Here is a 16334-nt window from a genome sequence, read left to right as displayed (position 1 = left end):
TTAAATTTTTAATTTTAAAAGCCTTTTTCATTACCAGCTGCTCGCCTATTGTCTGTGTGTCGCAGCATGAATTTGATTCCCTCTCGCAGACTGAAAAAGATCGTAATGGACCTTTTCAGAATAGATAACAGTATTTCCACATGACACTGAATGTAATCATCATGTGATCAAAGGACCGAGCAATGTTCTGCACGTTCTGCTACACAGTATTATGCTTATTTTTTTCAAACCTACGTCTCATCCTTGAGTTCTAATTAATTTCTGGATAATTACTTCTTCAGGACTATAAAAATAATTGAATAAGTTGAGGATAGTATATTTTTGTGTCTCGCTGGTCACAACTGGTACACATTTGCAACCAGTAACGAGGAGTTGCAAGTTGTCACTGCTTTGTTTTTAGAGTTCACCAGACAAACAGGTGGGGAACCTCTGGGCTAAAACATGCAAATCCCCCACTGGCACAGTCTGGACAGATATTGATCATTGGGGTTAAATTTCCACCTCACGGTTGAGGTTGTTTGTGTGTGACAGACGGATCAATTTGTGTGTGCTCTGACTCAGTTTTGAATGGGTGCTGGAGTCACATGGCTACTTGTCAGCAGGCTGGAGGAGGAAACATAATCCTGAGGAGGAAGGCTGCCGCTATCAGTTGGTCTGAGAGAGGGAGAGAGAGCTCTCGGCAGGTCGAGAGGCTGGACCGCACATGATCGGCTCAACATCTCTAACTCTCGTTTCGTTTGTCTCCCTATCTCGCCCTCCTCCCTCTGTTTGTTTTTGCCCTGCACTCTGAACCAGCCCCGGGTCTCTCTTCACAACAGAGTTCAGAATTGCACTACAATGTCTGCGGTGGCCTCTCTGCTGTGAGCACACAAAGGTACGGTACAAATATTGGATATCTTAATTCTTATCCACTTGTCATGTTGTCTTATTTGTCAAAATGTTACTTTATAACTGCTTCTATTTGATTTATTGTCTGTTCAATTCATTGTTTGTACGGGTTAGTCTTCAATTGTTTTTCAGGTCAAATCAAACTTAACAGAATTCTTCCTGTTGGTGTCTCCGGCTTCAGCAAATCCTGCTTAGTTCCACAGCAGAAAACAGGGCCATAAACAAGCCACTTTGAGCCCACTTGAGTTTTAGCAGCACAGGTGCTTTTACACTCATGAATCCTAAATTAGAGCCTTTTTAAAAGCCATGTTTTTGGGTAAGTGATGACCCTCTAAATGCTGTGCTTGAATCAAAATTGACCCTTCATAGCTACAGACCTTACTTCATAAGTTTCTGTCCTTTTTGTTTTCTTAAATCAAATCTTGCACAGGCGATAACGCTGTTGATTCTGTGAATTCATGCAGAATCTTTCAACTTGTTATTGTGTTTGCTAAAACACGAAGGCCACGATTTATCTTGACGCCATTGGAAGATATCACAACAACACAATCAGGAGGAAAACAAATCCTTTTTAAACATGCATTGTCTGCTGAAATGTAACAAATGAATCAGACACCGTCTGGTTTTCTGTTCGCCCAGTTCTCTAATGAAACCTTCCACTCCTCTCCTCCCTGTCATTGCCCTGCTTTCATAAGTACAGGCCTGTTAAGGTTTGGACATTGTGATCAAGCTGCTATTTCTGGATGAGCGTTTTTATCGGCAGTTTGTGTATTTTATTGGACTGTTCTTTAATTATGCCCTTTTTGATAAAAGTTTGTAGATGATCATGCAGTCTGTGGTCGACGCGTGCCGAGCTGCGTGATTGAAGCCGGGCGTCTCACCGGCTCGTGTCGTGAGTGCGAGTCTGGTTCATGACTTCTGTCCCGTCTGACTGGCTCGCTCCTTTCCCTTAATGTCATTATGTGGAGGCAAAGAACCTTTTAACCGTTGTGTCTATCTTTCACCACAAAGGTCACATGAGATTTCTCTGACATATGCGGAGGAAGAAAATTGACATTTTTGACAAACAAATCTTCGTCGTTTCTTCTCTCGGCTCCAGTTCTCTCTGAACATCTGAGTGTCCCCGATTTTATGTAACCTGTCGTTGTCCTTTCTTCAAGAAAAACCCTACAGAGTATCCAAAAAATACATCTAGCCTCTCAAATTTGACAGAAAGGCATTGTGTTCAGAGTGGCAGGCTAAATTCAGTATTTCCGAGGTGAGCAGGGCATTTATTTTTAGCAATACTGGAAATTTACAACGTACCAACGAGACTTTGTCGGGTATATTTGCACTCTACAGGAAAGATGAGTCACCACATCAAAGCTCTTAATACTGACGGAAAAAAACCAAAAGTTGTGGTCTTGAGTTGTCACATTCCTCTCAAGATGTGACGCAAGTGTCAACATTTTAGTGATTACATTTTTAGACTCTTAAGAGCATCCTTTAAAGGTGAGGAGTGTTTGTCTGCTATTTTTTCATACCCGATATCTAAAATGTGTGACATCTGAAGCTCCTAGGCCTGATACATCTGTGAACTAAAAAGCAACTACAGTGTATTTGCTTTTTACTTTCTGTAGATGACCAAACGGTCAAAGGTAGCGTCTTCACACATGACCTGATTATATAGTCTGCTCTCTGTAGGAGGGATAGTGACGGTTTATTATGCTGAGTTAACCTATAATGTCACAAGGTAGACATTTAGTTTTAACCATTATTATCTTTAGAATATAGGTCTGGTCCAAGCATGCGAATGGTTTTTCAGTAAATCTTTTCCAAAGTCTAACATTATGTACGCTAGAAAGAATTCCAAAATGCCCAGTTTCTATTTTTTTTTTTTTTTAATACGTTTGCAGCTCTTCCTCACCTTCTTCCTGTTTTCATACTTACTTCCTCCCAGAAGGACAGTTTTCCCAAAGCCCTGCATGCACACATTTGAGGCTGTGACGAAATCTTGAATGGAAAAGTAGGGAAAAAAAAAAATATCCCACTGTCATCGTCTTCTTTTAGGAAGGTTTGTGAGGCACTGGGCTTTTGGATCATTTTGGGAAGACGTGATGAAGTTCTTCCAGGGGAAAGAGAGCGTATTGTCCTCACTTCCTCTTACACTGTCAGCATTCATCCATTTGTCATTTCGGTTATTGCATAACGGACAACCAGTTCCTTTTTGTTCAATCCTCCGACTGATTGTACCCGATTACAGACAAGAATGTTTAGATCATTGAGGACAATGCTTTTTTTTTAATAGAAAACAAATTGCTTGCTCACCAAGACTATTGGCGTTATTGTTTTCTCCTCCGATCATTACTGTATTCTGTATTATTACAGCCGTGCCCTGAGGTAGATAAGCTGGTTCCCATGCTCTGTATCCCAGGGTTCTGTAACTTTATCCGTGTGTAGTCCGTCCTGCCTCTTCCACAGAGGTGGGGTCTAGGTTTACTGAGAAAGTAATCTTCAAACACACCCAAACTAACTCCTTTTATTGCCTCTACTACAGGGATTAGATTGTCTCGAACAAGTTAAAGTTGTTGTTCTGAATAGAAGAGCTGCTGGTTTGTAATCACCATTTTGGCAGAACAAAGGAGGAGCGTTGCCAGAACCTTGTGTTGTCTGCCAGGCGTCTCAGTTTCAGGTCTCTTTGGCGGATGATGTCTCTTTTTCATCTGCACTGCGTTTAATCTCTAATCGTTGATTTGTGTTTTAGTGAAATATAGCTCAGAAATCCCTCACTGTCAACAAGGTCATTGATATGATTGTAGTCAGGCAGCAGAGAGGCTTATCAGAGAGCCAGAACATGATTTCTGACTGTCTAAAGCACAGGGACGCCCTCTTTAGGTTCACTTCACAGATTTCTGTAAAGTCTAATATGATCACGACCGCCTGGGTGTCTAGAATGTTTAACGTCACTTGCTTCAATTCATTTAGATATGTCCCGTTTAGCAATTCATCCTCGGTGTCATTTGAGTTTATACACTGTACACCTGTTGACCTTTGCTGCCTAACACTAAAGCTTTATTGTATCGAGAACTAGGGCTGCAAGTAACAATCTTCTTGATTGATTCACTTCTTGTTTGGCCTCGAAAATGGAGTTTTCCTAAAAACCCAAAGTGACTTCTTTAAATGTCTTGTGTTGGCTGACCAACATTCTGAAAACCAAAATATTTAGTTTACAGTCAGAGAGAACCAGCATATATTCACATTTGAGGAGCCAGAGCCACTTAATTTTTTGGCCTTTTCCGATAAAAGGGCAAATAAACGATGATAAAAAAATAGTAGCTTCATCAGGATCTACAATGCTTCCATTAATTGCCACATTGCAGCATATTACTTCTGTACTTTACTGTCTTCTTGTGCATCTCTATTAAAACTCCTCCTCGGGCCGACTGAAACCTGATTACGTTTGGATTCCTGTGGTTGTATGTCGTACGAGAGGGCCGAGGCTGGACGTTAGCCGAGGCACGTGCTGCCGCTTATCACAGGGTCCTCTGCACAGTAGCACCGTGCTATCTGGTTCTTATCTGGCTCTAATGGTTAATAACCTTGAATTGCTACAAGGCCTGAAATCATAGAAATGAAAATAGACGCAGCATGTTGTTGTGCACTTCTTCTACCGTTGTAGCCATCATGCCTCTTGTAGAATGTCTTAGTGTGTGTGATGAAACATAAGAACGACTTCAGTTAAGGCCAGCTGTGTTTATGAAGTGGGACATTTATGGGACTCAAACGTACTTGAGTGTCTTCCAGGAAATCCGGGAACTGTTGATTACTCCTCAGTGTGGTCCTCCAGTGAAGTGTGTTGCTTTGTGTTTTGCTGGCTTTGCGCGTCAGCACAAGTAAAAAAAGTCAGCACTTTATGAGGTTAAAGTGCAAGTAAGCGTTGTCATATGTGAGTATGTTGGCATGCTTACGTGAGCATGGAGCTCAAAGTAAAGCCTCACAGAGATTACTTTTTTAGGACAGAAAGTAACATAATCTCAGTACGTCTGCATATTTTATATTTGGTTGCAAATGTTTTGTATGCAATTAATGATGTCTGTGACCCCAAGATATCAGCAAACACTTAAATACCTTAAGTACCTGTGCTGCAGCAATCTTCACTTATTCGTTTTTGTGTTTTTAGGATCATGTTCTTGCTGCAATGTCCTAAAATGTATGAGAAGGGATTTCAAGTCCTGCACTGCTCATCTCACAGCTGTGCCTTTAATGTTCTAAATCTCCAGCTCAATGTGGATCTGTTTCTGTCTCCAGGTTATGCTGCCCAAATGCTGTCTGAGTCCCAGTGAGAAAGAGAAAGAGAAGGGCTAAAGCCGCACCGACCCACACCAGCGTTCCAGAGCCTCTCCTGCAGCGACTCCACCGTGGAGCCATGAGCAACCCCAGCGCTCCCAAACAGATTACAGATGCCATGGCATCCGTTATTCACAGTGTAAGTCCACCCGACCGTACACAGGCGACACATGATAAAACGTGTGAGTAGGGACTAATTCATGGATTACGTCTGTTTATAATCTGGTGAAAGGTTTGTTTCTATCTGAATGTGACGTGATAAATACCTTACACATGGGGCAGAGTCTGCGCCCACCAGGTTAAATGCTCCTCAGGAGGAGATTAAGCTCACAATTAGCAATTTGTTGTCTTTTCATGCATGAGTCTTTAGCTGTTTAATGTGTAATTTTCCTCTACTTCATTTAATATTCTCCCCATGCTTGATTTACGCTGCATCAGCTCCCTCAGTCCTCTCTGGCATCGGTGTGTGTGTTTTGGACAGTGCTGTTTCCTCCAGACCTACTTGTGTACAAATCTAGTCACATCCTAGAGCCTATTCCCTGGAAACATGCAGTACTTGTAACTGCAAATATAAAACCGTTAAGAATAGTTCAAAAACTCTTCAGATCTGCTCAGAGAGAGCTGCTCCTGTTGAGCTTCCCTTTTCATCCGAGCACTGGAGAATGAAACGGTTCCACAACTGAAACAGTTTCCTTCCTCTTTCCTAAAGGTCGATGGCTTGCGAGTGTTGGAAACACTAAAATAATATTGGCTTATAATGAAAGGCATAATTGCATTGCTGCTGGTGGGATTGATGTGATAAAAATGCTGCCTGGAGGGCAGCTGGTCAGCAGCCAAAGAAAACCAAATTCCCCAACTCGAGAGGTTCTCAACAAATTCATTTCAGGATGATTTAGAAGCTGCAGCAGAAAATATCACAAGCTTAACGGAACAATCCTCCCCACGACAAGCCTCATATTGTTATATAATATCAATTTATGATGGTTATTGAATTTCAGGAATTATTAAGTCCGATTGAAATCCAGGAATTATCAGGATTGGTTGGGGTTTTTTCTGATTTTCCAACCTTTCTCATGTTCTTTTTATTAAGTTACGGATTTCTACGTTTCCCTGAACGCTTTTCAACGGCCCAAATTGAAAAGAGTTTACTATGCTGTGAGTGGGAATAGAAGATGTTTCACAGCACAGTGGGAGCAAAAGCGAAGACATTTTCCACTCTGTAACAAATCCGGCTACTTCTGATGAGGTTTAACTTTTATTGTACTGTTGAGCGACTGAATATTACGCAATCTTGTTCAAACGTGCCTGTAGACGTTCTCATGGTGTTCATTTGGCAGCACCAGAGCTGCTTTGTTCTTCATTGCAATACAAATGTAGGAAATGCTTGCTTTGCATTTTTTTTGCAAAGCTGCTTCCTTTTCCAGTGTTTCACAACTTTATGATCACCATGTTGACAACCACTGCATCTACCTGCAGGACATGCACAACATAAGTGCTGTCTAAGTTTGAAATCCAACCCCACCCGTCCAGGCAAAGAATGCAGAGTGTTTCAGAGGTGGAAGTGGAACCATAACACGTAACTACTGACCCATGAAGTGCAGAGAGACAGAGGCCATAGGTTTAACTACTTGTCATAATTTGGATGATTTATATATTATTTATTTTCTCAGATGTTCACATTATTAAAACAGTCGGGAACAAATGATTTAGTTGTTTATATCTAAATCAACACATTTAACTTATTCAGTATCTTAAAGATAATGTATTTATTTATTTTTTACGTCACCCAAGTGTACACTTTCCACACAAAATACCACAATATGTAACATAATGCATATTCTGTGATCGAAAAGAAGTAGGAAGAAGAGAAATCTTAAATTACCTGCCCACTCAAAATAATAACATAAATGATCGGCCATAGATGGTCTTAAGGCCCAGCCACACGCATTAAAACCCATTCATTTCATATGACCACATTATCTGGTCTCTATGCATTTTATTAAATTGAATAATAGATCAACTTTTAAAATACTTTGACAGTTTGACTTCAGACACTGAAATACATTTCTGCTTTAATGTAGTTTGTGCAAACGTTGTTAAAAAGTGAAATGTCTAGAATCCACCTCATTTATAATTTGTATTGCTTTTTTCTGTAGTTTATTTAATGGATTTACATTAGCTGTAGACGCCTACTGCAAAGTAACTGAAATATGATGAAGTGTAAAGTACAACTTTTAAAGTGCTTTATAATCCAACATATACTTGGACACAATTGTCTTTGTATCTGCTATATGCGGTTTCCCAGATGATCTACCCTTTAGTTGTATACATCACACAAAACATTGTCTTTAAACGGGATAAGACCCTCTATTACCTTTGTTCACATTGATCTCTTGCAGAAGGTGTTGATTGACATCCTTTACGAGATTCTGTCGAGCCTCTTCAGAATCTCTGTTTAGACTCTCTGGCAGCGTGATGACCAAGAAGCTCACCAAAGATAAAAATGTTCGCTGTATGACAGTTCCTTTTTATTGGTTGTTCTACTGGCTCTCAACTCTACCAAGTTAATTATTATCTCCTCAACAATGTGGGTCTGTCTGCGTGTGTGTGTGTTCAGGGAGAGTTCAGATAATCCTGTTTGGATTTTTAAGGGCTAATTGTGAAACTGAGTAATGTATTTTTCCCCGGTCACGTGACGAGGGCTAACTGAAATGGGAAACAGGTTGCCTTCCATGAAAGTGGCGGACATATCTAGCTTTTGCTTTTGACATTGTAAAAGCAAATATAGCTATCTTGTTGTACTTTAGGCGGCAGCAACACCCCTGCGTGTCATTTGATGGACTATCTGTATTCTTTAAAGGTGAGTTTGTTTTGTCAAAGCAGTTTGTTAATAGAGGACTCAACGTGACGTGTTTCGGTTTGTGAGATTTCAGTCTTTTTCTTATCATTCCCAGTCGGTCATTACTCATTATCCTACATTTGGAAAAGTTTCTAAGCCCATATGTCGACTGACTTTCTTCTTCTGACTTTGCTTTTAAAGATAAAGTTAACCTCAGCTGGTTAATGTTCAGTCGACTTCTTGTGAGTTTGAAATGCACTTTTACAGCTCATTGACTTTTCTCAGGCATTACAAATCCAAGGTAATAATTACAGCTTAATGTCATCTTAATGCGTCACTAGTTACAGTTGGTCACCCCTCTAATGTCGTCAGGTCGATTCTGAAATGTTTCTTGAAAGGTGAGCGTTTCAACCGGTTCTCTTTAATTAATAAGAAACGAGTAACATTAAGAAGCCTGCTGTGCTGCTGGTTCACAGTTAAATTGTTTGCAAAGGTTTGTTTTGTTTGCTTTGCAGAGCAGAGCCACTGGAGCTGGTAGGGATTCAAGGTCTTACTCCGGGGCATTTCATCACTGCAAACAATCCGGGAGATGAAAACTGTCTAGATTATTGGATTTCAACCCATTTGGCTTGTTTCACCTTAAAGGAATAGTTTCACATTATCAGAAATGTGTCCATTTACTCTCTTGCTGAGAGTCAGATTAGAAGCTTGGTACCACAATCATGTCTGTATGGTAAATGGGAAGCTGGAGCTATTAGCTTAGCATCAAGACTGGAAAAAGGGGGAATTGGCTAGCCTGGCTCTGTTTAGAGGTAACAAAATCCACCTTCCAGCACCTTCTTAAAGCTCAAGAATTGATTTTATATCTACTTTGTTTAATACGGACAAAAACTGAAGTGTAAAAACATCCGGTAGCGGTTTTGCGGGGGTTCTGTTCTATTACATTTTTTGGCCGGCAGTCCTTGAGTCTCACAGTGATTACAAGAGATGTCAAACTATTAAGCTGTGGTTTCATATTTTGTGAAATGTGCATATTCTTTTTCTTGTTGGGAGTTGGATGAGAATATTTATATCCATATCATGTCTCTCCATTAAAGCACCAACCAGCAGCCGGTTAGCTTAGCATAGATGACACGGATTAAACAAACAAGATATTTGTTTATTAGTGAGCTTTAGAGGTGCCGGTAGGCAGATTCTGTTACCTTTGGACAGAGCCAGGCTAGCCGTTTCCCCCTTGTTTCCAGTCTTTATGCTAAGCTAGCTGGCTTCTGACCGAAGATTCATATTTACACGAAAGCGGCATCGATGTTGTCATTTAGCAAGAAAAGGCGTTGAACTATTCCTTGAAAACAAATCTGTGTTTACAGGTGACCACCCCCCCATCACATGTTTATTGTCTAATAGTCTTTGGCAGTGACACAAATGGTTTCATTTGATATTTTTGAGGCCTGAAAGTGTAAAACTATCCACCTTATCAAGGTTTTTGTGTCTCTTTAGTCCGGTTAATCACATTGTGACCTCTTATAGTTTTCTTGCGACCCCTTTCTGGGGCTCCTAACCCCCAACTGTGGAACTGCTAATCTTCAACCTCTTAAGCACGACGCCCCCAAATTTGGGGGCTCTCGGGCTCAGAACCCCTCAAACTCACATGCAGCAAATAGCCTGATTATTAGCCAGTAGTGTGGACACGGCCACTTTTTATTTTCGATGAACCAGCAACGTCTGGACAACAACATCATATAAGTCACTTATTATAAACTCCAAAGACAACTATAGGCTACTCATATAAGCACAAGTATATCGTGGCATAAAAGCACCAAATCCGGGCCAGAAATCGGCGCTATGAGTACAGTAAATCAATGTTTGTACCCTCATGCTAACGGCTACCCAGTCATACAATGCATTTATTAGCATTAGCACACGTGGCGGAACACGTAACTAACTTCTGTTTTACGATCCGTAGAAGCACTAAACCGTTGTGGATGATCAAACGTACCTTCATGCTGAACTTCGCCGACAAAAATCGTGGTTATGCGCCCAAGTTTTCTCAAAATATGGATAATAACGTCGCGGAATTTCCGTTCCAAAGCTGTAGTCATTGCTGCCAACTGCATACTGTTGACTTCCGACTTGTTTCCAGAATAAGAGCGGTCAAGGGGGCTTGGGCGAGTGGTCAGACTGCCTGCGACCGGAAATGTCCGCCGGGGTACACGCCTCACTTCTGGCAACTTTATTGTACGAAATCTTTTGTCGATCACCACCAAATTTGGCATGAGTCTTCCTAAGCCTGTGACGCGTCTAAGGAGGGGTTGTTTTTGGAAATCGACCGAGGATAGGCTGAGATCCAGCCACACACACACACACATGAACTGAGAAAATCCTACAGATGACAGCCAAAACTGGCTCTGATGATGTTATGAATATGAATATGATTCCTATTATCTGTATTTGGATGTATTGAATCATATGAGTGATAAAGAAAGTGAAATATATAGTTATATAGTGTATAAAAGTACAATGTAAGCTGCAACAGCTGGTTCGAAAATGATGGCCTCGCCTGACTAAAACCTCTTATTCTTAACTTTATTCCACTTTATTCCACTTTAACCTTTTTTTAATAACTACTGATCAGTTATGCTATGACTTGGGAAAGAATCAGGGAGCTAGCTGCATTATTTCAATAACCTTTTATCACTGAAAGTGCATTTTTCCCAGGCGAGGCTGAATATTTTCACTTTCAGCTGTGTTATGTCTTATTTTCTATATTAACCAGCAACATATTCACAATATGACCAATGTAAACTATGTCACAGGTGTTGTGATCTGATTATATCAACAAAAATTATTAAAATCGACCTTATAGTTACAGAGCTATGGTCAGTTTTGTAGGGCTATGCTTTTTCGCTCAGAGACCTCAAAAACGGCTCCGAGATTAAGAGGTTTTAACCCAAACTTTGCTGTCATCATGTCATATCCTCATGCTATAAATAATGGTGAACTTTCACATTAAAGTGCAACGGTATCAGTGACTGTGTCAGATCAGTGCAGAGTGGTTCACACCCCCTCCTTCCTATCAGGTTTTATTACCTCGTAGACTTCCTGTGACGTGCGTCTGGCAGCTTCTTCAGAATCCCCCCTGCTCAACAGAGCTTATCATTTGGACATCTTCAACTTAGATAAACCTGAGGTGGGAGAACACTATCTCGGGAGAGTGATCTTTATGTGTTTAGCTACTGGAAACCCTGTTGCATAATATAAAATGATAAAGCGGATAAACCCAATTTCCAATGCAAATATAATCTGTCAATAGACAGGAAGCAGAAACAAACGCATTGGAGACTTTTCTTCCGGTCTCTGACTGATTGGAGGATCTCTTGATTAAATTGACTGAGGTTATGACGTAAACATTTGTATTTGATTGTAAGCAGTGCAAACATGCCGTTTTAAATCATGATGTAATTGGGAAGTTGTGTAAATGTGTGCTTGCATAACACAAAACTCACAGTTGGCTGAGGACAAAACTGGGTTACAACTCGCACGCTCCAATTGAATAATCGGCAACTAGAAGCATATTGTGCAACAAGATGTCCTTGCAGACTCATATTGAGATGCGTAGGAATGCAGTGACTCACCAGACACACGGTACGACATCCGCTGCCACCCCCCCAAATGCTGACTGTGTGGGATTTGAGTCTACTTCAAGACACGGATAATCTCTTCTGCAGCCTCCACACACGGTCGAGTGTCCACCTCATTATACAACACAGCCACTGCACATGCACTCTACTTTCCAAAACTATGTTGCTGAAAAGATTTTTACAACTCTTTGACTTTAATATGTTCTCACCACTAAGCTTCGATGAATTAATGCTAAAAGACAAGAACATTACCTTGTTTTTGTTTGTCCACTTTGGTCCAAACTATTGAATGGATTGCCATGAACTTTGGTACAGACATTCATGCCCCCCTGAGGATGCATTGTAGTAACAACTTTGGAGATCTCGTAACCCTCCATCTAGCAACATCAGCAGGTCAACATTTTGATTTCTTTAGCTTATGACAAAGTACCTGCAAAACAAATGTCATTCCCATCAGTCTCGGCTGTAATTTGTGCTCCATGCTAATTAACGTCAGCGTTTAGCTCAAACCACTGCAGCAACACAGAGCTGCTAGCGTGGCTTGTTTACTGGCATTTCCTTAACTCTTATTTGGCAATCATTCAAATAAGTTTAAGCAAAAAAGATTACATTACTTTTCTCATTTTCAGCACAGTCTTTTGTGCAAAAATAATATTTCTCTTGGTCGTAAATGTTTAGAAAACTTGGTGGTAAATTGGATTTACAATATTTGCTTTCACAAGTATAAATTCTAAATCTTATTGATTGCTAAAACAAGTTTAGTTGCACTTTTATCAAGACTTATGAGAATGCTCTTGTTGAAAGGTACCAACATGCTTGTACTAATTTCAACTTTAAGACTGAAGTTAAACTAAAGATGTAGGAACGTTTTCGAAAGAAATTCTGAACGCAACAGTTCAGTTTTTTTTTTTTTTTTTTGGGTTAATGAATTGCTAAGTTTGATATTTTTGTTCATCGGTCAAATGTGTTTTCAGTCATTTGTCATTTCAACCTTTCTGGTGCGCACATGTATTTAATCTCATTTCATTCTAGCCTGTTGCTTAACAGGTCTTCTGTCAATATTAGTCCTCAAAAAGGCATCCTTTGTAAATGCATAGGAACTAAACATCTGACGATTTACATAGTCCTTCGAGGCAGACCGACTAAGAGCACCTTGGTCAATATTAAGTTAAAATGTGGAGATGAATGTCAACGTGAGGTTTTGTTCCCGTTCAAACACGGCTTGTCCTTTCAGGCAGCGTTTGTCCTCAAAGCGAGAACGAGTGTCTTGTTTATTCTGCCCCGGTACAATGGGCAGACCGGTGAAGGTGGCAGGTTGGCCGATAGGGCTCTGATTAGGGCATCACGAGGCTTTGATAAGCTGAGGGGGAGAGGGATGTCTCCTGCCTGCAGTTCTTAATAGAGGTATTGAGGGTCAGTGCTCCAGTTGTGTCATGCTGGAGGGCAGTGACACTTGTTACCACCAAAAACGCTGATTGCAATTAAGCTCACGTTGCCATGAGCGAGGTAAGTCCCTGAAACTCTTAGTCAAAGTTTTTCTTCGCTGTCTGGTCAGTTTTTGTTTTTACTCGGCTCCCCTCGGCTTGTTTTTGCACATGGTTTCGGTTGTGGAAAATTCTCTCACCTCCTTGAGAATCCCTCGCACATCTCTCCCACCTCTAGGGATTCATTGTGAAACCATGATATGAATGAGAGCTCTGTAAAAATAAACTGCTGGATAGTGTAGCGGCACACATCTGGATGGGATAGGACATCTAATTAAATATCGCAAGTGTTGCGACGCAGACGTGGGGTGATGCCTATTTGCAGAAATTAAGAGGGTTTTCTTTTTATTTATCAACAATATTTTGATGAAATCGTTGCAAAAACTGTTGACTACTTTATCAAGCTACTCCAATATATGATCTTCAATTCAACATTTGTAGTTTAAAAGAGACGCGTTTTTTATTTAGGCCCTTAGAAATCCGCTCAGCTACTTAAACAGTGTTTGGTGCTTTAAAGGGCTGAATTGTCTTTGGCAGTGTGTTCAGGAGGTCGCTGAGGTGAACGTATAGTTTGTTCTATGGAACTCTTGTTGATCCGTCGGGTAAAAAAAGGCTATATGAGGAATTGAAACTTGGGTCAATATTGAATGTGTGCTTAACGGGCTGACCTGTCTTTCTTCTTTTACTCATAAGTCTCAGCCCGTCCAGAGTTCAGTGCAGGGCTTTCTGTTGCTGTCACCTGTGTGTGGCATGAAGAGTAGGACTCTGCGCGGTAATGTGGGTCATGGGAATCAGTTCTTCACACTTTCTGTGCACATGCCGTGATTCATGAACATCTGTCGAGCTGTAAGTATGATTGATTCAGGATGAACTGAGTTTCCTGTTCGCATTTTCTTGTCTTGGTGGGTTTGATGCGCTTAATGTGATAAAAGTGGAACAAATGAAGCCGCAAAGCTGCTTCACATCATGTGTATAAGTTGCTACTAGTTCTTATTCTGTATGTGATGATTTAAGTTGATTGAAAGCATTGATTTGATTAAATATTATATTGTACATTTCTTTTAAAGTATTGATACGGTTTGTGGCACAAAAAAATATTTAGTTTGAAAAAGTCCTTTATTTGAGTGACTGTACCGATGCAACATGTAAATTCTCTCTAACATGTATAAATTCTGCATTCATGTTACTTAATTACTATCAGCAAAAGTAAAAGTACGCATTCTGCAGAAAAATGTCCCCTTGAAAAAGGCTGTGAATCTTTAACAATGTATTCTTATTAATAAGCTTATTAAATGTTTGTTTATGCAAAAGATAATCGGTAATTAAAGCTGTCAGATAAATGTTGTGAAGTAATTAAAAGTACAGTATTTCCCTTTGTATTAAGTACCATAAAATGGAAATACTAAAGTAAAGATTTTGAAGTACATGTACTTGTGCGAGAGTTACTTTCTGCTATTGTAATTTTTAATATCTTACAGTGCGTTCGTGTGCTCTGCTGTGCATAAAAGTGAGTCTGAGTGTAACTCTGACACAAAAGTAAGCAGGAGCTGCAGGTGGGAGTAGAGTCACCACGTGCTTTCTGTTACTCCCTGCAGCACTGAAGAAAATAATATACGATTGACATGTTGGGTGTCCTAAGAACCATTTGTGGGAGCATCAGATGACTTGTGACCCCTGAGCTGTGCCTCAGGAAGGGTTCGCTGCGGGATCTGAGGCACCTGCGCAACATTCACTCTGCCGTGAGGTGGCTACAGAACGATCCCGTTAGCCAGAGTGAATCCACTTGCTGTGTCGCTGCAGCCGATCCTTATCACAACATCCCACCGGCAGAGCAGGGCGCAGCAGGGCACGGCATCCTGCTGCAAGAAAACAGATCTCTTATCACCCCCACATGATCCCTGTCACACCACAGCGTGGAGAAAGAGTAACCGATCAAAGCACATGGCTATTGTTTGCATTTTCAGAAGAGCATGTCTGCAGGAGAGGACTCGTCATATGATTCCCTGAATGTGGAGACATTTGTCGAACCAGAACTCCCTCTGGTGTTGGTTGAGGTGAAAGGCAGTACGCTGTGTTTTAAATCCATACTGCTAGTTCAAAGCAGGTTTTAATATGCGAGTCTCAATGTCAGTGTACAGACAACCGTCATTTATGAGTGTGCTGTTGATGGACACTATTCTCCCACAATGCATTTATTTACATCATTATTTCCTAATGTCTTACATATTTATTGAACACTTTGAATCTGAAATTCTGATCAACTGACAGATCTTTTCTTCTTCTGTTTTATATTTCTTTAATGTATTTTGGTCATTTGTTGTGTTGCAGCCAGAGGCTCCTGCTGCCTCAACACTACACGGGACTCCGCACCCTGAAGAGGAGGATGAAGGGGACCTGAACAAAGCCTTGGGGGTCAAGCGCTTCCAGCAGATCCTCAGCCCCGCTGCAGCCGTACCCGATGAACAGCACCACAACTACCATGAGGAGGACATTGAATGTAAGCACGGGGTGGTGGTCTCGTTGTGCAATGCAGTTCAACATTCAGCAATCCAGGGAAATAAAAAATAAACAAACAACTTTAAATGTGATATGTAAGTAGCTCATGTTTGCGTATCTCTGCTTTATCTTCTCCCCAGACAACCGTCACTCCTCTCACCACATACACCGACCTCTGTCCAAACTGCCCTCCGACGGACGCAGGAAGAAGAACAACAAGAAAAGGAGAAAGGACAAAGATCACAAAAGCGGCCATGTTCCCAGCAGCGGCGCCATAGAGGAGGGAGAGGATGAAGAGGAAGAGGACGATGAGGCCACGGAGACCACGTCTGCTCCATCTGAGTCGGAGAGAGTGAAAGATGTGGAGGTAATCATTTGCCTTCATATTAATCTTCAAGTGAATTTATAAGTGAGTGGAAGGACTAACTTCTACTTTAACACATTATTTGTTTTGGTTCAAATTGAGTCTTTTAACACTGTATTTAGAGTAAAAATGTATCAGACAGTATTATTTTTGGGCTTATAATGTTGTTGTTGTTTTTACAACTAACACGTATTTTAATCAGCGATAAATTTGCTGAGCATCTTTAATCGTTTTGCCTATAAAATGTCACAAAATAGGGAAAACCAAAACTCAAAAAAAGTATCCAGTTTACTGTATCA

At 40.7% G+C, this 16334-nt stretch overlaps 1 protein-coding gene across 3 annotated transcripts in view; it reads left to right on the top strand.

The window, feature by feature from the left end:
* slc4a2b (solute carrier family 4 member 2b) overlaps positions 1 to 16334 on the top strand; it is a 35458-nt gene that overhangs the window by 5254 nt on the left and 13870 nt on the right. For all 3 annotated transcript variants that reach the window (XM_076080943.1, XM_076080942.1, XM_076080944.1), the window contains exons 3-6: positions 796 to 874; positions 5176 to 5353; positions 15504 to 15672; positions 15812 to 16038. In XM_076080943.1, the coding sequence (XP_075937058.1) occupies positions 5294 to 5353; positions 15504 to 15672; positions 15812 to 16038 (456 nt within the window). In that variant the 5' untranslated portion in view covers positions 796 to 874; positions 5176 to 5293. The remainder of the gene's footprint in view (positions 1 to 795; positions 875 to 5175; positions 5354 to 15503; positions 15673 to 15811; positions 16039 to 16334) is intronic.

This window comes from Anarhichas minor, unplaced genomic scaffold, assembly GCF_050575085.1.
Source record: "Anarhichas minor isolate MPS153535 unplaced genomic scaffold, ASM5057508v1 ptg000074l, whole genome shotgun sequence".
Taxonomy (NCBI): Eukaryota; Metazoa; Chordata; class Actinopteri; order Perciformes; family Anarhichadidae; genus Anarhichas; species Anarhichas minor.
This window is presented reverse-complemented; position numbering and strand designations above follow the sequence as displayed.